The sequence below is a fragment of the Podarcis liolepis genome (assembly GCF_965112155.1).
Source record: "Podarcis liolepis genome assembly, chromosome: 12".
Taxonomy (NCBI): Eukaryota; Metazoa; Chordata; class Lepidosauria; order Squamata; family Lacertidae; genus Podarcis; species Podarcis liolepis.
In genome coordinates this window covers 22,204,047-22,226,635 of record NC_139563.1, presented here as the reverse complement: position 1 = coordinate 22,226,635, position 22,589 = coordinate 22,204,047, and the positions used below count along the sequence as shown (strand labels likewise).

The 22,589-nt window shown below is 44.1% G+C and overlaps 1 protein-coding gene across 5 annotated transcripts in view; it reads left to right on the top strand.

The window, feature by feature from the left end:
* The window catches only part of KIAA1217, a 358,790-nt gene that overhangs the window by 319,385 nt on the left and 16,816 nt on the right, over nt 1-22,589 (top strand). For 4 of the 5 annotated variants that reach the window (XM_083467359.1, XM_083467360.1, XM_083467362.1 and 1 more), the window contains 5 exons: nt 3,592-4,406; nt 9,589-9,693; nt 10,510-10,559; nt 13,401-13,564; nt 19,973-20,148. In XM_083467359.1, the coding sequence (XP_083323485.1) occupies nt 3,592-4,406; nt 9,589-9,693; nt 10,510-10,559; nt 13,401-13,564; nt 19,973-20,148 (1,310 nt within the window). The remainder of the gene's footprint in view (nt 1-3,591; nt 4,407-9,588; nt 9,694-10,509; nt 10,560-13,400; nt 13,565-19,972; nt 20,149-22,589) is intronic. The other variant, XM_083467361.1, reaches the window with a different exon arrangement.

The following is a 22,589-nucleotide window of genomic DNA, read 5'->3' as shown; positions in this document are numbered from 1 at the left end:
AATGGCCCACGCTGCATGTGAGCCGCGAGACTGAAGAGCTTTCTTAACACACAAGAACCTTTTCCAAGAAGGATATATTATATACATATTTTAAAAATCTCATTCTAGACTGAATCTTTAAAATTTGGAAAGCAAAAAAAGAGCAGTAGCGTGTGGAATGCAGACTAACCATCTCATTGCTCTGCCAGTAGAGCTAATTAAATTAATGTAAGTGACTTTTATTATTTGGAAAGGAGGAAACTTTGGAGTGACAAACATCAATATTTGGCTTGAAATGTTGCCTGCATGCTTTTTTCTTTTAATATTGGTTTATCAGCATCTAATAACGGAAGGATTTGTGAGATAATAGCTAAGCATGGTTTAAAAGATTTGTGTCTGAGGGGAATATTTGGAGGCGAGAGTTCCTTTTGTGGACTTGGGAGATAATAAAAAATAATGTACTGCTGCCTTTTTAAGGCAATAAGAGAGGTGGGGTGCTCTTCTGTGTCTTGCAATTTACAGATTACTTGAATTTTGATATGAAATGAAGTTGTTTCAATATGATGATAAATTGTGGTGATTTGCTTTCCTGGTGGGATATTCAGTGCAGCAGGGGCACTCAATTTATTTGTGTTAAGGAATGTATGTAAGAGCAGTACCTGACCCAAATATGCAGATGTAGGAGTTGGTTAGGGATGCAGGCATACACTGTTTTTAAAAAGCAATGGAATAATAAAATTAAAATGTAAGCTACTGTTAATAAAATGCCTGTGTGTGTGTGTGTGTGTGTGTGTGCGCGCGCGCGCATGTGTGTATCATATAGAATATAAATAGGGAGGCCACTTGTACTAAATGCCCAAAGAGGTTCAACAGGAAGAGCTACATGACATACGCAGTTAGAAGTGCGTAAAAGGAAGCACCCTCTGCATGTGATTGGGCTGCAGATTTGCTGGTCATCTGGCTAGCGTGATTTCACACAAGATGAAATTCTTAGGAGAAAAACACTTCTTCATGGGAAGCAGTTGGAAACACCCACATACTCCTCTGCTTGTTTCTTAGTCTGGGAAGCTGGGATCAGCCATAACTTCATAGCAGGTGCACTGCTTGCCAGTGTCTTCCCAGAAGTCCCTTCACTCATGTTGTCTTGGGTGAATCAGGAGAGCAGCCATGTTCTGTTGTAGCTCAGTGGTAGAGCATCTATTGGTACAATCCACTCAAACCACTGGAGCCTGTCTTCGCATGCAGGGGAAGTCCCCAACTCACCAAGGGTTTGAGACCTATAGGTTACCCTCACCTGGTTTAGCCACCCAGTCGAAGCTGTTCCCAGGATGTGGCTGCCGCTGTCGCATGCTGACAGCTTCTAGAAGCTGCAGGTGAAAGCTGAATGCAGAGTGGGAACAAAAGGTGGATAAACTACCCCAAAGGAGCATGGTGTGTACCCCACCAGAGGTACTCCTCCTCCTCCTCTAACATCCCATACACCACCCCATCACCCATGAAGCAGCACATAGAGTGGCCAGATTCAGACCTCACTCTAAACCATAGTTTATAATGGCAAAAATGAGTCGGTCAGCCATGCCCCTTCTTCCTGTGGCACAGCAGTGAGGAAGAGTTCAGAATCCTTTCCTTCTAGTTTAGAAGGAATAAATAAGCTGCAGCTTATTGTGTCATCTGTACATGACAAACGGGGGTTAATCTTAACTACGGTTTGCTTGAAACAATGCAACTTCAAACCATTGTGCTGTGAAGTTAGGTTGTTTAAACTATGCTTAACATTAACAATGTTAACATTAACATTAACAATGTTTGGAAGACACACTAAACTGTGGTTAATTGAAAATAGAAATGAAATCTTCCGTTCTCCTTATGGTTGGGCCAGAAGGGAGCTGGGGAGGGGAAAGCACATAAGGCAATTTGTAGTTTCAGTGGGAAACCGAAGGCTTACATTACATAATGTGTGAAAAGACTATAAGTTATAGACTTGTGTGTGTGTGTGTGTGTGTGTGTGTGTGTGTATCTTGGTAGACTGATTTGTTTTGCTTTTCCACTTTTTTTTTAATCTCCTGCACCTCCTGCCACGCCTTATTTTCCTACTTACTTTTTGAAGTTGCTTGGCTACTTGCCTTCCCCTTCTTCTGGTGCCTAAGGATACAAACCCTCTCTTTGACCTCTGGTCACAAAAAAGAGGCCTCTGCAAACTCCCAGCTGTGGAGATGGGTGTAATAGGAGCCGGTGTTATGTATATCCTGGCTTGGGAATTGACAAAACAGTGAAAAACAAACTCGTAGGTGGGGAAGGGAGAGAACTCAGCCCTTTGTTTTGGTAGCAATGCAGAGCACCTTGTGATGGCTACTCAGTGGGTAACATCCTCTGCCTGTGCCTAAATTGTGGAAAGATGGTCTTTCCTAGTTAAGGTCACCATCTAACACTTGGCACCTCCTAAGTTCCATGGCTGTCGGAGGCATTTGAGCTCAGTGTAATTGTGCAGATGCTTTGAAGCTCATACCAGATATATTCAGTGGGGCACCATGTTTGCAGGATGTGCAAACTATACATCTTATTTTGGTGGTGGCTGTTGCACCAGAGGAACAGCTGTAGGGCAGTCAGTGTCCACTTTTACACCCCATAAAGAAGTGCCATTCTACCCATATCACCTTCAACGTAACCACATGGGGTGTATCTGGCTGCTGTTTATCTTGCTGGGAAGGTTTAATGGGCAAAGATTTTGACCACATGTCTAGATGCAGGTCACCCCCAACTTAACTGGCCTTTTCATACGAAGCCTTGTTCCAAACATGGATCATTTTATGATGTCATATCTGGGATTCACCTTTAGATTCAACATTTGCTTCATTTTTCTACATTGCAAAGGAGGAGCACAAATCCCCCCCCTCCTTCTACCTCCACTTGTTCATACGTCTTGTCTCTCAAAACTGTAGCAGATGGTGCCAAAAGTTGCTTCATGTGTGCATTTTGTTTAGGTAGAACGCCCCAAAATGGTTATGCGAAATTAGAATAATGTTGATATAATCAGTGCTGCCCCCCCTCCAAGAATACAGTGGTACCTTGGGTTAAGTACTTAATTCGTTCTGGAGGTTCGTTCTTGAAACTGTTCTTAACCTGAAGCACCACTTTAGCTAATGGGGCGTCCCGCTGCCGCCGCGCCGCCAGAGCACGATTTCTGTTCTCATTCTGAAGCAAAGTTCTTAACTTGAGGTAATATTTTTGGGTTAGCGGAGTCTGTAACCTGAAGCGTATGTAACCTGAAGCACTATAATAAGTTCCGGAACTCACGATGAAGTAGTTAAAGTAAGTTGCTGGCCCGCAATGGTGCCCATCTGTGAGGTACCAGAACCACACTCCATCTAGGAAAAAAAGCACTGGGGATAATTATGAATTAGTGTGTGTGTATACAAATAATGATCTCTCATCTGGGGAAGGCTCTTTAGTATTGTTGAATATTGTATGTTATTCTGCCTATACCTCTAGAGTTAGATAAAGTATAGGTAAGGATTTTCACTTTCGAAATTTTATTTTTAATTTTGTGTCACTGCATCCTTGCCTAGGATAACCCAGAAGCATGCCTCTTAAGTGGATTTCTTTGTGTTACAGATGCAGAGAGAAATCTTCTCGAATTCTTCTCGGCCAGGATCCACTGCGCATCCCCCTCATGCACTGCCAATCTCTCCACCGGCTACGCCAGTGCCCCACTCCATGCCTCCTTCCCCATCCAGGATCCCCTATGGCACTGCCAGGCCAGTCGGCGGCCCTGGCAATGCCACCATTCCCAGGGACAGGCTCTCAAACATGCCAGCCTCGAGATCCATCTCACCGAGCCCCAGTGCCATTTTGGAAAGAAGGGATGTGAAGCCTGACGAGGACATGGGCAGCAAAACTCTTACTCTTTTTCGGAACGAGGGGCTGTACGCCGACCCTTACTTGTACCACGAGGGCAGGATGAGCATCGCAGGTTCACATGCAGGGCACCCTCTGGACGTTCCTGACCACATCATTGCTTACCATCGTAGCACCATGAGGTCTTCAAGCACTTACTGTAACCCTCCTATGCAGCCTGAGATCATGGAGCAGTCGCTGTACCGGCAAAAATCAAGGAAGTACCCTGACAGCCACTTGCCGACTCTGGGCTCCAAAACTCCTCCTGCCTCCCCTCACAGAGTAGCTGATGTTCGGATGGTAGACATTCATGCCCATCACAACTCCCAAGTGTCTCCTCACACCATTCACCTTGAGAGGTCGTCTCCAGGTCGCCAGTCCCTTAAGAAAGACCCAGGGACACCTGTGTTCGTAGAAGCAAAACCACGAAATGTCATGGGCTTACCCGGCATGGCTGAGGTAGTCCCTTCGGTACCTGACAAGAAAGCTTTTGGCTATGGATCAGCAGTGATACCCAAAGAGAATGAGACCAGGTAAGGCAGAGCAAGATGATATGGCTTTTGTCTGGATGAGTGTGTGTCATGTGACAGCTGAAGGACAGGTAAGATTTGAGTCTCTCCCGCGTCCTTCGTCACTGTGGCCTCTTAGTCTTGTGTGGCAGCTTCAAAAGACCCAAATGAGAAATGGGAGCCCTTCCTCTGTGGCCCATATTTGCTCATCCTGCCTATTGGCAATCTATAGGGGTGCATTCAATGGATGCATCTTGTCCACTTCTAGGGAAAACCCTTGGCAGTTTTTCAACTCTATGCGTCCTTTGTCCTTGACGTGCTTATATATGGCTATGTGATATAGAGGAGATACACTTGTGACCCTGTTTACCGGGTTGGATTCTGACTTAGAATAGACCCACTGAAGTCAGTGGGACTGAAGTTATTGATGATTAACTTAAGTGCCATAGATTTTGATGGGTTCACTACTACTACTATTACTACTACTACTACTACTACTACTACCACTACTACTTTATTTATAGCCTGCCCATCTGGCTGGGTTTCCCCGGCCACTCTGGGCAGCTCCCAACAAAATATTAAACAGAATAAAACTTCAAACATTAAAAACTTCCCTAAACATGGGAACTAAGTATGACTAAGTCTGGATCCATCCTATTATCTTGTTAAGTAAATAATATGTTGTTTATTGTGCACAAGCTTGTGCCTTTCTTAGTGCTAAAAGCAAATAAATAAAAGGAAGGAGAGAGAGAGAGAGAGAACAAGCTGGACTTAGAAATATATGAGTTATACTAATAGGGTACAAACTTGATAAAACCAGCAGGTCCTGCCCTCTGACCAGTAGCCCTGGTGGCAGGCAGTAGGGATCTGCATTGCTCCCAGTTTGACCATCAGGGTGACTGCCACTTTCCTTGCCTAGTAGCTAATTCCATATTTCTTACATCATGAATAAGAATTTATTGTGCCGGTAATGATTATATGAGGTAGAGATAATTGCTTTTGAGCTGTAAATACGTCATGCATTTAATCTAGAAACAGCCATCATAACAGCTTGTGTCTCCAGCAACAGTCACTTGTCCAGCCGTGCCTCATTCCTAACCACAAATTCCTCCCCCCACAGGTCCCAGAAGTCGAATATGCTATTACTTTGTAAGCTGCTGCACAGCCTTTAAGTAAGCCTCCTAAATGCTCACTTTAGGACCAAGAGTGGCTTATTCTTGTAAAACTGACAGTGATAAATAGACCATTTTCATAATGGTGCTTCTGAATATATATATATATATAGAGAGAGCGAGAGAGAGAGCGCAAGCCTGTGGTTCAGATGCAATATTGAGCACATTAGTAAAATTATGCAACCACCTTCCTGCTTTTTCTTTTTCTTTTTCTTTTTAGAAAAAGAACTTTCTGTGGCTATGGGACCATTTAAGAAGCTTCTTCGGAAAGCGAAAAACCATTTCCACAGATTAGTCTGTTGTCTAACCTCGGAAATGTTTACCATGCCTCTGAAGTCTTAACTTTAAAACCATAAAAGCAATTTGGTTTGTAGCAGTTTAAAATAGCAAATGCAAAGCGGTCCCAAACTAGTGAGCTAATTCTGACTTAGCCACAGATTTCCAGGCTAGCCATTCAATCTGGCAGGCAGATGCCTCCCTTGCATGATTTATCCCTTGGTGGTGGTCTTTACCTGGTTCTAGAAGAGAATAGTTATTTCAAGTGAAGCAAAGAAGAGGTCTGTACTCAGGGCTTGGTTTAGTTAACTAGCTATAGAACAAACCACAGTTCCCTGAGTTTGGATGTCACGGGTAACTGTGGTTAGTTCTAAAGAGAGAAGGTGGGAGCTATTTATTTGACCCTTTCCCAAGTGTGAAGGAGTAGGGGAATGGAGAAGATGTGAACCCAAAGATTTAATTACAAGTTGAGCTGAGGTTCAGGAGAGAGTTTGGCTCTGCTTGTAATAGCTTCAGCTTTTCAGAACTGGAGGAATTCATTTAGGACTGCCCTCCCCAGTTCCAAAATTCTGCTCCATCTTTAGCATGATCTTCAGCTTGCAAAACGTGGTCCTCCACCCCTGAGCTATGTGTCTGTTCTCTCTCTCTCTCTCTCTCTCTCGCTCTCGCTCTCGCTCTTTTTCTGAGAGAGCTTCAATTTAGTTTTCATTATAGTATAAAATAATTGGAACTCTTCCTTAATAATATATGTGTGAGAGTGCTACTCCTCCAAGTTGCTCACCCTAAGGTACATCATCTGTCTATATTTAATGCACACGTAGACTAATGAAGCAGATGAACTTGAATGGAAGATTTTTATGACTGGCATTCTGGTTTATGCTTGCACCAGGCATGATGATGATGATGATGATGATGATGTGTCACCTCTTCAATGTGAAAGTAAAAAAAGGTGCCTCTGGGAGAGGGGGAAAATGTATAAGCAGTGCTCAGATAATTTCAGAGTGAGAGGTAGAGATCAATTTAGGAGCGTGTACTAATGCCCTGTTCTGAATGACCTCAGGCTAGTTGTAAGACAGGACAAGGCTTGTTTCACACAGAGCTTCAAATGAACAATAAGAAGAGCGTTCTGCCTGTACAAAAGGAAGTATCACAGTACTCTGTTATTGGACTCCAGAGGGACATGGGCTTGTATCCATTGTGCTTCTTTTAGACTTTATTTTGGACAGTCAGAGAAGGAAGATAGTCTTGGAACAGAATAACAACTCTGCCCAGAAAATCTGGAAAGTGTGCAAGACTCCTTCTGCTTTGCTAGGTCACTGTGCAGCTTGATGAGTGTGTGAAATTCACGGCTGGGAGAAGAAACCTCCTTGGGGGAGGGTGCAGGTTTGCTATTTTGGCTGTTCTGTACCACCCGCGCCAACTTCAGGCTTCCTTGCAAGGCAGTCATGCTAACGGTGTGACTTTGTACTGCTCTTTAAAATGATTCCTGCTGATTTGGCCTGAGCAGAAGCAAGGCAGTAAGATTCACACCCCTTTCCTGAAAATGTGGATTAAGGTGGTCCTGTTTTGCAAAGGCATTCCAGAGAAATCTCTGCTCCTAGCCCTCAGAGAATCTCACTTCTCAGCTAGGTGGATCTTGCATGCTGACCTGAAAGGAGCCTTCAAAGGGGAACCCCAGCTAAGGTGGGTCTTGTAGGTCATGATCATTAGATTGACTTGGCTCACACTGCACACAAAAGGGGCTTTTTTGTTGTATGCTTTCCCCTATAATATGCATTTTTGTACACATTTCAGATGTAAACAGACACATTTTATTTTGCATTTTTGAGCCACAAAATTCAGGGAAGTGTGCAATCCAAAGGTTAACTGTTTTCTAATCCACATATAAGTCTGTGATTAGGTTATTTCTGGGCTCTCCCAGAAGCAAATAAATGAGTCCCGTTCACTTTGTATATTAAGTGCCCACTGTAGCTACTGCTTGAACCGTTCCTTCCTGCTTTCATTCCTATTTTCAAAAGCAGCATAATTTCAATGCTTGGTTCGACGTATTTAATTTATGTATTTAGAAATGTTTTTAAAACGTATGCCCAGCCCTTGAGATGACTACACGCCACCCAAGGCAGCTGAAAACAATTAGAAACAAAAAATAAAATACAGTTTTAAAAAAATCAAAAACAATCTAATAAAACAGACAAGTGCAGGAGATAAAAGCAAAAGGGTTGGATAGAAACTTATGGAAAGCTGCCTTATCCTGAGTCAGGCCAGTGGTCCATGCAGCTCAGTGTGGTCCATATGGGCTAGCAACAGCTCTCCAGGTTTTTCAGGCAGGTGTCTCCTCCATTTCTACCTGAAGATGATGGGTATTGAACCTGTGATCTTCTGCATGCAAAACTGATGCTCTGCTACTGAGCTATGGGGTGTGTGTGGAAAGCCTGCCTACATAAGATGCCTAATATGATGCTTGGTTTTGAAATAACCAGTTCTGCTGCACAGTAAACCTTTGTACTTTAAGCCATAGAATAAGCCCACACTATAAATAGATCCACAATTGTACAAGTTGCCCATCTACTTGGAAGGATCACTTTTCCTCGTAGGACTTGCTCAAAAGCATCTGTCAAAGGGGATTAATGTTAAAAACAAATCTTGATCCATTTGGTGACAGAGCAGATAATGTCTTCGACTTTAAATGGAACTAAAATAATGACCAAAGAGGGGAGAGTTCAGAGACTGATAGCAAATGTGCCATAAGAAAGAGTCAGGTGGCGAATGAGGTGAAGACAAGAGGAGGCCCGGGTCATTCAATAAGTGGTTTTCATGGGAAACCTGCAGAAGGAACAAGAATTGGCTGCTATTAAGTTGAAAAGAAAGTCAGGCAATACTAAGGCAGTTTAGAGATGGGGGGGGGGGGATGCTTCTAATTTGGACCAGAAAACAGAGCTGACCCAGACGTCATGATAGGTGTTAGGAAATGGCCTGATTTGCTATGGATCTTTGGTGTTAAGATGACTTGGTTTGTTTGTTTAGTGCACGGGTGGAGAACCTTTGGTCCATGGAGCAGGGCTGGCCCCTCAAGCATGCTGAAGGGCTGGATCCTGCTGAAGGACAATCCTGACACAGTGCCGAGGATAGAGGATGTCATTGCATGTTGATAGGAGTAGCACAAAGGGACTGAAGAAGCCCAAACCAGAGGAGTTTACTTATGGAGTGGAGGTTGAGAGTAACAGGAGTTTGAGAGAAGTACAGCCCACAAGTAAAAAGGCGAGGAACTTTCTAAAAGAGCCGAAGTTTGCAGTCGGTGGTGGAAAAACTCAGGCAGACAGTACAGACGCTTGCAAAGAACACAGCGCAAGGAAGAAGATTCCGGTTCTTCCAGAGAGAGGGGGCAGAGAGACACAGCAGGAGGGAGAGAAGACCTGTTAAGAAAAAGGCTACAGTAGCCTAGAGAAAGGATGATCAGAATGTAGTGGTGGAACTGAGAAGTTAGCTCAGATCATGAAAGGCAGGGAGAGAGATCATAAGGGGCAGCTGTGACTGTTGTAATGAATGTTGGTTTTAGTCCGTACAGCACTTTGACAAAGGATGTAGTGGTTTGGTCTTCCTCTCACACAAGGTACATGAAAATTAATGGCCAGGAGGCACTGAGCAAATTCCATGGTGTCTTCCTTTCTAATCTTGTGGTCCTCGTTCAGCTAGAAAAGAAATCAAGTCTTGAAAGTTAAATACATTTGGCTTTAACAAACGATTCTCTTGTCTTACAGAGAGAGGATGCAAGCAATGGAGAAACAGATTGCCAGTTTAACTGGTCTTGTTCAGTCTGCGCTTTTAAAAGGGCCAAATACAAGTAATAGCAAAGAGGCTTCTAGGTAAAACAAAAGAATTCATTAAATCTGTTTCCCTGTAATTATTTCATTGATCACCACAGGGGGCAAAAAGCCCAGGCACTCTTAGGGGAGAATCTTGCACCCCATGGAGGATGCTGTGGGGAATGCTTGCCACTGACGTCTTTTGGGTCAGGATTTTTGCTCAGTTATTTTTATTTTTCAGCTTTAATTTTTTTAAAAATGGATTAAAAGTTGAGTTTAAGCAAGGAGAATAAAATGCACAACACATTTCGAGACATTCTTCTTCTTGGCATTATAATCAGTCAAGTGAATAAATGCATTTGGAGATTTATCCCTGTTTTGTTTTCAATCATTGATCAAAGTATTTATTAACCGCCTAGTGGCATAAAATATCAAGGCGGTGTGTGACATAAAATACCACGAAACAACACAAAATTGTAGAAAATGACTCATATAAAAAAATAAGTAAAAAACTCAGTAGGTCTGTCAGCTTAAAAGTCTTCAAGACACACCTGATGGTTAATAGTAAGGATGCCTGCAGAACCTCTGTTGCAGAGGTCAGGGGTTCCATGCTTGGGATTGGTGGCACTAAATGCCCAAATCAGTATTTGGAGGCTCGGGGGACAACTCATAGTGCTCCTCTGGATGTTTAAAGCTGTATATTAAATGAACAATCCTAGACCCTACCAGTTTTTAACAATGAAAGTCCATTCTGTATTCCAGATAATTCAGGTTGTCATTAGAATCAAAATTCTTGCTAGCTGATTTATTGATAGTTAGCTTGCTGTCAACAACCGGGCTTGCATAATTCTTTCCCCATTTTTTTGTTTCATTTAGTGAGAAGATGGTGAAAACTGTGACTAGTAAAAGCAGCGCTGAGAAGCCAGGTAAGACACTTTGTGTTATGAAAGCTCCTTTTGCTTGAAGGGAGAGCAGGCAATTAACAAAGGGGCTTGAATGGTCCTTGTTTGCTCCAGCCTTTAAGATGCAGTAGCCATGCGAGTCCAAGCAAAGGGACCAGAGGGGCAGCTAGAATGCACTTTTGCTAACAAGGATGGTGCTGTATTTAGCCTGGAGTTCTACACTGGAAAGTGTTTTTGCAGTTTGGATTTGGAGAAAGAAGAGAATTGGGGTTTTTTTTGCCAGAGCTTGGAGTCCTGGTTCTCTTCAGAATTTGAAGCATGATTCGCTGTCCGTTGGCTGTTTTTAAGGAGTCTGCTTGTTTCCAATAGACCCTGCTTGTATGTTTCTGAATCAGGATGCAGAACTGGTGAGATTCAAGCTAACACAGTTCTCAGTTTAGCCTGTGAGGCTGTTTCCCCCAAACCACACCCACTTGTTGTATATGATAGGGAGGTAGAGATGTAGTTCCATTGGCCGCACGACTGAGTTTCCTATAGGAGCTCCATCACTGTAGCCAATCCCTACAGGAAGGCACCGCCTACCAGCTGATGGCAGTGACTCCAGACTGCAGATCAGCAGCACTTTCAAAGCTCTACATGAAAAATTAGCAGAGTCTGTGGAGGATGGGTGAAAGGGTATACAATATTTGTGCAAATTCAGCCTTCAGCTTCAAACAAAAAATGCAGATTTCCATTAACAAAGGCTCATGAACTGTGGCCTGGAAGAAGGACATTAGCATCACACAACATTTGTCTGTATGAATCATGGGAAGATCTGTATCTTTTCTTTTAATGAGATGCTAACTTTATCCCTGTTTAGTGCTCCCCTTTTCCTGTTTTTGTTCACAGTAATTGATGATAGAGCTTGGGATGAGGTGCAAAACCACCACGCCAGCTCTTCTCTGTGCTGTTTTCAGGACGGATCTTGTAGAAAACCAGTGGTGCAGTCTTACCCTTGTAGGGATATAGCATATGAACCTGTCTTAACAATAAACAGGAAGCCTGCAGCCTTCCAGGACTTCTGTTTCATTGTTTTGTTCTGGTTCATGGGACTGCTTTTCCAGAACTCTGCAGAAAGCCGGAATTCCTTGGAATGCTTCAGAAAACGTGTTGCTGCTTTTTTATGGTGTCCTGTTCTTTGTCCGGGGGTGGGGCCCTCTCAAGAAAGGCAGTTGCAGAAGTTTAAATGTGCAAAGAAGAGACATGAGCTCAGTAGCTGTAGACTTGGAATTGGATTGCGTTTCCTGGAGAAAACTCCCCACTCTCCCCAGCTACCGTCTTGAGCATGAGAAGAATGGGCTTAACTTTGGGGTTATGTGAAAGTGTCGTGTTCTACAACGCATGTTCTGCACTTTGCTGCTGTGATTGATATGTATCCAGCCCTGTGCTCATGCAGTACTTTTTCCCCCTTCTCCAAATTCAGCACTGCCTGGGCTGAAATGTTTTTGGAGGAAGGCACAGATGGGTAGATGGGTGTGGTAGGCAGTGAAGGAATGCGCATCTGCCATTTTTATTTCTCTCCTGGGAAGATGATGCTAATTCTTTTTATACCCTTGGAAAAAAACACAGTCTAGGTCAAATGCCAGCTGGCAACATGTGACTAGCCACAGAGCAACAGGCGAGGATGTCTTTCCCTGCCCTCCTTTCCTCTTTCTGGACGGGAAACTCCTCCAGAAGCTCGTCAGCTGAGCGACAGGCAGGCAACACGAGGATTTTGTGCGTTGGTATCAAGCCCATATGTGATCTCATTGATGTTAAAATTTCAAGGCAACTGCAGCATGAGGCAGTAAAAAATAAATCTGTTTATCACCATTCCATGCTATGTTTAGGGTTTATTATTATTATTCTTACTACTGAAGGGCATAGCTAAGCCTCATGCCTGGATTGCAAAATGGAGGCATGACTTAACCAGTCAAAAAGGGAATCTGTTGCAACCAAGTTAAAGGTTATCCCATTGTAGCTGCCCACATGCAGCAGACAATTCTAGATCATATCTGATGATGGGAGAGGAAATGGGGCTTTGAAGATGAGGAGCTGTTGATAACTAGGTGTGTCACTTTTCATTTCAGCAGATTTAAGACATATTAGCCCTGTTTCTTCTTCCCCCTCCTTGCTTGCATTGAATTCATGTATTTGAGAAGTATGAAGATGCTTGCAGGCTCCACTCCATATTCCTTGCCTTAACCCTAATTAAGATCTCAGGTGTACAGTAAAACCATGGTTTACATTGGAGGAAGAGGCCAGGTTTGCACATAACACTAAGCCCAACCATGATGCTGTGGCATAAATGAGCAATTATGTGGGCTCCCAAAAAGGATATCACTGCTTGTTTTGCTACTGCTCTACATTAAGCTAAGCTGTGATTTGGCTTAGCCTGTCATCTGAACCTGGGCCCGTGGTTTAACTCTTTCTAGCTGTAACCAAGGTTTGTCTACCTGCTTGTAGAAAATCCTGAACAAAATTATAGGGATACATGAGTGAGTTTGAGCGCTGCTGATAGGTTCAGTCAGATATACAAGGATAAGGGAAAACACGTGTCTTGTTTTGAACTCGTTTTGAACACAGTGAACAGCAGTTATCACTTGATGATTCCTCTTATTTCTTCAGTTATTAACACCACCTATTCTTTACCATCCTATCAGTCGACTACTGAGTTAAAGGGGAGGCAGCCTAGGACACGATAGGAACAATCTGTGATCTTGCGTTTGCATTGTTGAGTGAATTAAGTGATCCATAGGAGCCTTAACATTTTATGATAGGAAGAGGAGAGAAAAGGTGACTGAAGCTTCACTCTTAATTAATCAGTTTGCTGCTGTTTATGTTCAGGATCTGCTCATGTCTCCAGTGGGAAGAACTCGTTACTAGCTATCGAAGCTGCCCCTGCCAGCGTCATGCCGGTCGGCTCCACAGCCATGCAAGTCAGCCTCTTTGACATGAAACGCAACGTGTCGGATCTCCGTCTCCAGCTGCACCAGATGCGGCAACTACAGGTATTACTGGGCCTTTTTTGCTTGGAGGAGGAGAGGTGCCTGCGATGGACACTTTCCCCCTTTTAAAGCAACAGAGTGTCTTGTTGTGACACTTTAAGGACTATCAGATTTATTGTGGCATTAGTCTCAATGAAATTTATGACGGTGCAATAAATTTGATAGTTTCCAATGTGCTGCAAGACCTGATGTAGTTTTTTTGCTGCAACACGCTAACATGGATGCCCCCTGGAAGCTGGTTTCCTGATAAGATTGTGAACTCGTTAATATCTTCTACACTCTAAGTGTCAACTTAGAGACTTCGGTTACAGAGGGAAGGAACTAGCAGAAGAACAAAAGCCATGGAATTGAGTGTTTATGTTCCAAATCAGCTTTTGTTATTCTGAGTCCAGTTTGTCTGAAATGTTTTGTTGATATATTAAACATATGAAACATGTGGCCCTCTAGATGTTGTTGGACCCTGACTCCCCATGACCCTGATCTTTGACCCTTGCTGGCTGGGGCTGCTGGGAAGCAAAGTCTAGCAACAACTGGAGGGCCACAGGTCACCCAACACTGATATGGATATATATCTGACCGGTAGGTTGATTTAAAATCTACCCCACCCATTCCTAATAATAATAATAATAATAATAATAATAATAATAATAATAATAATAATTTATAACCCTCCCATCTGGCTGGGTTTCTCCAGCCACTCTGGACACTAAACCAAGTAGCAGATGTTGGTATTTGGAAGGTTTTAGTAAGTATAGAGGGTTAATAAAAATGTAGTTCCTTTTTCAAACAACATTCAGACAGGGGTCCCTAGGATGCTCAAAAGTAGGGCATAAATATTTGGATGGAGGAGAGTCATCTGTTATACATGGAAGCTGCATTTAGCTATCATGGATTATAGTAGATTTATCATTCCTTCCTGGATTAATCCAACTCATGAGTAGGCAAACTAAGGCCCGGGGGCTAGATCCGCCCCAATCGCCTTCTAAATCCAGCCCACAGACGGTCCGGGAATCAGTGTGTTTTTACATGAGTAGAATGTGTGCTTTTATTTAAAATGCATTTCTGGGTTATTTGTGGGGCATAGGAATTTGTTCATCCCCCCCCCCCCAAAAAAAATAGTCGTCCCCCACCACAAGGTCTGAGGGACAGTGGACCGACCCCCTGCTGAAAAAGTTTGCTGACCCCTGATTCTAACTCTTTAGAACAAAACCTGTTAATCAAATGAAGGAAAATATTTTTCCTCATGTGTATCTTTTGTTTAAGCTATGATTTGGCACAGTGTTGGACATACAGAAGCATACTTCTGCCTATATCAGTCAACCGTCCCTTTTCTCTCTTCCCTCAATCCCCCCCACCATCCAGTTGTCATAGTGCTCTGCAGAGGTAGGGACTTTTTCTTAACCCCACTGCCACTATTCAGTTTACTCATCTGAAGCATAAGGAACTGGGGCGCTCCATACAGGTGCGGTTACTTTTCACCATGCTGGACCTTTGTGTGGAGATGGAAGGATTAATCTTGGAAGCATGACCCAACTTAATTCTGCCTCTCTGCCGTCTGCTCATGGGGAAACTATTTATTGCCTAATAGTTGCCAGGGTGCTGCCACATCATGCATGCGGTTGAGCCATCAGTTGGATCCAGTTCATCATTTTCTAGCTATTTTTAAAGAAGTGCGTCTGTATACTGTTGAGCCTAGATAGCTGCTGAGATATCTGGAGCTGTGTCTCTTAATAGTTTTGTTGTCAGAATGGCATCGTTTGGACCCTGCAGGGGCAAGAATAAAACTTTGGGTTTCCAGCCCATGCATCTGATGGGGAATTCTGTAGGAAGAGGCCTTAGATAGCAATACTGGCTCCCTCTACTCTAGTGGCTATAATTTCCCCCTCTGAAACGTCAGGTGTATGTCTAGTCACACTTGGCTTCAAACCCCCCACATTTACTAATTTCAGAACCTATGGGGAGAAGCCGGCACCCAGACATTTTAGGGGATCCTTGCCCCCTACAAACCCATAACAATATGAAGGTGTAGGAACAGAGCCACTGCTTGTCCCCAGCCAATTTGTTGACTGATCAGTGGTATATGCAACTCCCCAAGAAATATAATGAACTGGATTAGCAATGCACTCACTTTTGATTGTTATATAAAAGGCAAAAAAAAGGAGCATGAAATCATGCGCCTGGCCACGAAAGCAGAGTAATTAGATAATTCAATCATATGAAAAATTCAAGGCTTAGAACAGCAAATCCTATTTGGGAAGTCACTTTTAATTTATAAACTGATGTTCAGCAATGTGGCTATGCCTTTGACTGTGTGCAGAAGAGAAATAGGAGCGTCCAGATAAATCCAGCCTCTAGTAATCCTAAAATAAATAAATAACAAAATCATTTTGTGTGGGCGTAAGAGATGTGGATAGGTGTGCAACCGAAATTTCATACAGATTGAAAAACCAGCTCTTTGTTTTTAAATTGGTGCTAAAGAGTGGATGGGTGCCTTACCAGCGCTGAAGGTGCCAGTTTAGATTTATAACATCCAAAGCTTCCTTATCCTGAGCTGGACCAGAAATGCTTCTTGGCTAGAGTTGCCAGGGATGGAACGTGAGACCTGTGGCATACACAGCTCATTCACTTGGCACTAAGCTGTGATCGTCCCTGCAGGTCGCATCTTAAGTTCTGTAAACCGAAAAGTAAAATAAAAACCACACTTGATATCCACTGAGACCTCCCCCACCCCAAAAAGCAATAAGCACTTTACGTGGGTTGTAATGAAAAATGAAAGCAGTCATTCAGGCATGTGGAATCTCATGCCAGTCAGACTTGCACTCTTGATCTTAAAGCTCTTTCAGAGCTCATTTACAATGGCAGCAACATTCTAGCAGCAGCTCTGATGCAACGTAGGCTGGGTGTGCATTTCTTGTGCATTTCCCCCCGTAAAACGTGCATTGTATATGAGCATTTTGGTACACTTCCTCGAGCCACGGAAGTAATTGCAAATTATGGAAAAGTGCAAAAACCAAATGGGAACTGCATTCCAATTCATGTGGTAGTCCAGAAAATGTGAATCAGTCCAGCTGACTTTAAAATTCAGACTGAATGAAACCGTCTAGTAGCAATACTTCAGCCACACTCTCTGACCAGCTGCCTACAGGTCGAAATTTCTGATATGCAGACTGAAGTCCTTTGGCAAATTGCCGGTTTCTGTTAACACTCAGAAGAAGGGGTTGTATGAAGGCTCCTTTTGGCTCCTCCTAAACTGGTTCTTACCAGTTTTGTGGTCAGGCCGTACGCTTGCTTAGTAACACTGGCCTTACTGATAATGGGTTTTGAAGAATCTCTACCTCATTGTCCTGGCAGATTTGATAAGAAGGGTTCAGCAAATGTTTTATGCAAGTCAGGATAAAAGGAGCAGCGTAGGAGGTCATGGGTCAGCAACTCGGCCTCTCCAGAGTCACAGGAGCACTTGCGCTCCTGGTTAGAGGTGTTTATGCATCTTTCCTCCAGGACTGCTGAAGGGAGAGCTTTTAAGTGCACCAGCGTGAAGGCTCTACAGTTCTTTTCAACCAAGAGTGCTAGATAGCTGGTTTGCGCTTGAATTGTAATACTGTAATATGCGTGTTCTACTTCCACACATGGTGGGAAATAAATAGAATCATACCATGGTGGGAGAGAGCTAGAGAGTCCTTGTGGTTCATGAGGAGATCTTCCTCTGAGCCTGAAGAGGGCGGCAGCGAGGGCAGAGGAAGCCCCAAAGAGACCTGAAGCGCAGTGGGGCTTTGTTTAGGCTGCTCAGCCTCCCTGCCTAACAGCTGACCCACAGTAGTGCAGCAGCCGCAGCCAGTTTCCCACGCATCCTCCAGCCGGCCCCAGAGCTTCAACTCTAGTTGAAAGGAGAGTTGTGTGGGGAGAGAGGGTGGGAGAGAGAGCTGGAGAGCAGGGGGTAATAGGCATTTAGAGGGTGCTCTCCACTTATGCATGCAGGGGCCCAACATCTAACCACTGTGTCATTGTGAGGACACCTGTGCTTGCCTGAATGGGGAGGAGAGTGTGTGTGTGTGTGTGTGTGTGTGTGTTTGTGTTTGTGTGTGTGTGTGTGTGTGTGTGTGTGTAGAAACCCCTGATTTTCCACATGGCCGGAATATATCCTGTTGTGACTTTTGCTTTTGCACATCTGTTGCCTCAAAGACATTTGTCTTTGGCTCCACTCATCATGGGCAAATTGCTGCCCCCAACTGATTGCCCTTTGGCTGGGAAGCGTCCCCAAGTCCCATGTGCCCGGCCTAGGCTTGACTTATTTAACCAACCAGGAAAGCCACAGGGGCAGCCTGCCCCCTTTAATTTGGCCACTGGGCCAGTTGACATCATGGCTGCGTGTAAAATCCAGAAGTATGTCCTGCTTGCTAGAATGTTTTGGATAAAAAGCAGCGGCACCTGTGTCATTTAGCATTTAGTGTGCCAGCTTCAAGTGGGCCACCCACCCACATGCACACAAGGCACCAGGTTTTGGAGCTCTGTCCCAGTGCCCAACTTCACTTAAACTGTGGATGAGGCTGCAGGGTTCCTGCATGTAGCCACCCTCCGAACACTTTGCTGAAAGCAGGTAGAAGGTGCTTTCCCCCACCCCCTCCCTCTTGTAATGCGAGACCTCAAGGTCACCCCGTGCAATTGATTGGCAGTAGATTCAGGACAGGAGAAAGGAAGTGTTTCTTCGCACACAAAAGCTAATTGAAATTTTCTGCAGATCAGCAAAAAGAGCTCCTTTCTGTGGGTTGACATCTTCACTATCGGCCAGCCCTTGAGTCTTATCTGTAGCTCTATGACATCGACTTCCAGAGACCAGAAAGAGTGTGCTGTGAAGGCCTCCACAGACCCCCCTTGTACCTCTATTTGGGTTTCCGCCTGTAAATTATACGTCCCTTTGTGAACAAATCTTGTTGTTGAATTGACTATGGAGCTTGCTGCAACAGGATACAGAGAGGGCCACTCGTTAAGAGGGCCTTGAAAGGAAACGAGGCAAATTAATGGAGGGCCAATCTATCAAAGGGTAGCAAACAAGTTTGGATGGCTAGAAGGGACCCCATGTTTGGGTGCACCATTTTCTAGGGAACAGCAGTGTGGACAGTCTGTTTATCTTGTGCTTCTGGACTTCCTGGAGGAATGTGGTTTAGGCCTTGTGGTTTAGGCCTCAGGATACTGGACGAAGTGGTGCGGTTGGGTTGTTTTAGGCCAGGAGTGGGGAACTTTGGGCCCTGGGGCCAAATGCAGCCTTTACTACTTACTTTAAAAGGTAAATAGGCCCCTGACCATTAGGTCCAGTCGTAGCCGACTCTGGGGTTGTGGCACTCATCTCGCTTTATTGGCTGAGGGAGCCGGCATACAGCTTCTGGGTCATGTGGTCAGCATGACTAAGCCACTTCTGGCAAACCAGAGCAGCACACGGAAACACCATTTACCTTCCCGCCAGAGTGGTACCTATTTATCTACTTGCACTTTGATGTGCTTTTGAACTGCTAGGTTGGCAGGAGCAGGGACCGAGCAATGGGAGATCACCCTGTCGTGGGGATTCGAACCGCTGACTTTCTGATCAGCAAGTCCTAGGCTCTGTGGTTTAACCCACAACGCCACCCATGTCCCCACTACTTACTTTACCTTGGGTTAAACCAGCGCTGTTGTGTTTGGACCTCCCCCTCCACATTCTGCTGAGAGGGCCTTGTATATCAGCCCTAAATTCCTACCCCTTACGGCACCATTGGCTGGGCTAGGTGGGTGTTCCAGCAGGCTGGCTTGATGCTGCAGTGGCGGCAGGCGGAGATGACATTGCTCCTGCCAACTTCTCTCTGTTTTCTTCCCAACCTGCCCCAACCTCCAACCTTTCTCCCTATCTAAGGAGTTTTGAATTGAAAGGCAACAGCCGGATTTTGTCATGCACTTTTCCGTGTTGTGATGAAACCATTTGAGAAGAAGAGTCACTAGAACAGAACGATCTGTTTATGCCGTCTTCTGGAAGAGCAGCTGCTCAGTGTTGCTGGATTGCAAAGGGCAGTGGAATCGCTTCTGGTGGTTTGTAGTTGTGCCAGACACTGCCACATTAAAGAGCCCACATTAAAGGCATGTGAAATCGTGCTGAAGTTCTGATGGAACTGAACACGAAGTCAGGTGCATGGCGCATAAGCCAACAGTTTGTACTTCCCCCCACCCCTTCAGCTTCTGCCTTCTCCTTGAAATAACATTTATTTGTGTGTGAAATTGGAGAGAGAAGATTTTATTGTTTTCTTTTAAAAAACGGAGAGGGGAGAAAAGTGCATTCAGCTGCAGGATTCTTTATCCAAACCCAACTTCTGAGCAATATGATGTATTCAGATCCTAGGGATGTTAGTCAGGCAGGGAAAATTGAAGTTGATTTCTTTTGTGTAACAGCTGCACAACCAGGAGGCGCTAAGGGCCATGGTGAAGAAAGCGGAGCTGGAAATCAACGGCAAGGTGATGGAAAGAGCAAAGAGGCTGGAAGATCCTGTGCAGCGGCAGCGCCACCTGGTGGAGCAAGAAAGGCAGAAATACCTACACGAAGAGGAGAAAATTGTGAAGAGCTTATGGTAGGTGAAAGGGACTTGTCCCTCCTTGTCTTTTGAAGTGGGGCTGTTCAGAGAAGATGCATGTGAAATGCCATCCAGAGCTACTCCCTTATGAGGAAAGGTTTCAGCACTTGGGACTTTTTAGTTCAGAGAAAAGCCGAGTAGGAGGTGACATGATGGAAGTTTATAAGCCTATGCACAGCACTAATAAAGTGGGTGGAGGAAAGTTTTTCTCCCTCGCAGCCCTAGAATTCTTGGACATGCAGTGAAGTAGAATGTTGGAAGGATACAGGAATGTAAAAGAGATGCAGCACCTTGTTAATGGTGGCCACCAACTTAGATGTCTTCAAAAAGAGATTGGACAAATTCATGGAGGACAAGGCGACCAATAGTTAAACAGGTAAAGGTAAAGGGACCCCTGACCATTAGGTCTAGCTGTGGCCGACTCTGGGGTTGCGGTGCTCATCTTGCTTTATTGGCCGAGGGAGCCAGCGTACAGCTTCCGGGTCCTGTGGCCAGCATGACTAAGCCGCTTCTGGCGAACCTAGGCAGCGCACGGAAATGCCGTTTACCTTCCCACAGGAGCGGTACCTATTTATCTACTTGCACTTTAGCGTGCTTTCGAACTGCTAGGTTGGCAGGAGCAGGGACTGTGGGAGCTCACCCCGTCGTGGGGATTCAAAGCGCCGACCTTCTGATCGGCAAGTCCTAGGCTTCCCAATTCCAATACTAATTCCAATAGCTGTTTTCTGCCTCTGTATAAGAACAATATAAAAATAAGGTAAAATACAAAAAAAATCTTTTTAAAAAAAACCCCCAATAAAACCCATTCTTAAACATGTGCAATTAACATTTGATAACATTTTAGGACAGTTTTCTTAAACAAAATGTATTGGACAGAGAGATGAATGGAGTTATTCTATATACACAAAATATATAAGAATCAAACATGTATTTTTAACTCTTTCAGGCTGAAGTCTTACTCACAGTTCCTTGGGACTGAATACCACACATTGCCATGGCCTACAGCCATACAGATTTCCCAAGGGTTAGGATCAGGGTTTATATTTAATGCTCAAGTAAAAAATACTTTCACATGCATGGGCTCTTGTCCAATGTGTGTAGCTCTCAAGCGATTTCCCAGTTGATTTTGGCTTGACTGATTTAGACATGTGGGATGCATCCAGACCACCAGCCTGCATGATTTGCAGCCCTTAATAGGAGATGGATCAGGGGTGGAGGGGAGAGGTGTAGTGGTTAGAGCACAGGTTCAGATGTGGGGGAAACCTGAGGCAAAGATGCATTCTCATCTCTGAAGTCCAGCCTTGGGCAAGTTGCCACTCACAGTGAACATGAAGCACAATTGCAATAGCACTTTTTAAAAAAGAAAAAGAAAGAAAACATAAGAAGAGCCTGTTGGGTGAGCTCAGTGACCCATCTTTGTCCTGATGCTGGTGAGAAACCCTCGGCCCTCTTCCATCCTGCAGTTTCCAGCCACTGGTATTGAGAACCATTACTGCTTCCAGCTTGTGGAGGGAGTGTGTAGTCATCAAGGCCTAGTAGCTATTGAAATCCCTCTCCTCCACAAATTTGTCTAATCCTCTTTTGAAGCCATCTGAGTTGAGGGCTATCACTGCTGCAGGGGGACTGAGTTCCATAGCTTAACTAGACTCTGCATGAAGAAGTCCTTCAAGCCTAAGCAACATAACAAAACCACCAAATTCGTTCTGTATTTGTGTTTATAAAATAAAAACAAGCAAAATCTCAACAAAACTAAACAGGTTTTCAATGGGACTAACTCCCTGATTAAGTGAGCTTTGGACAGCAGCCCAAGAGTTTACAACAAGACATTTCTTGATATATTTTAATTGATTTCTTGCTATTGACTTGGCCATCAGCTTAAACTACCTTTCTGTGAAGGTGACGGATACCCTTGCTGATTAAACTGCAGAAAAATCAATCCCCTGTCCAAATAATTCTTCAGTGTACATTTTGTTAGTTACTCATTAGCAAATTAATTGTTTTTATTACTCCTCACAATTTACAGAATGCTGCATCTGCAGAATGGCTTCTCTGTTTTCAAGGGTGATTTTATTATCAGCTTCTGTCTGACACTTTCAATCCTAGTGCTTTAGAAATTGTGTCATTTTTGCCATTTCCAGGGATAGCACAGGATCCTACTAGCTTCTTTGAAGGCATGTGATTCTGGAGTCCACAGGTGTCTTGCCATTATCTGAATCAGTTAATGACAGTTTAAGCTATTTCGAATGATTTTAAAATCTTACTAAGCTATACAGTGTTCTTCAACCTCGGGTCCCCAGATGTTGGTGGACTACAACCCCCATCATCCTTGACCACTGACTAAGCTGACTGTGGATGATGGAAGTTGTAGTCCACCTACATCTGGGAACCCTGAGCTACAACTACCCCACACAAAAGAATCATCAACACTTGCAATTACA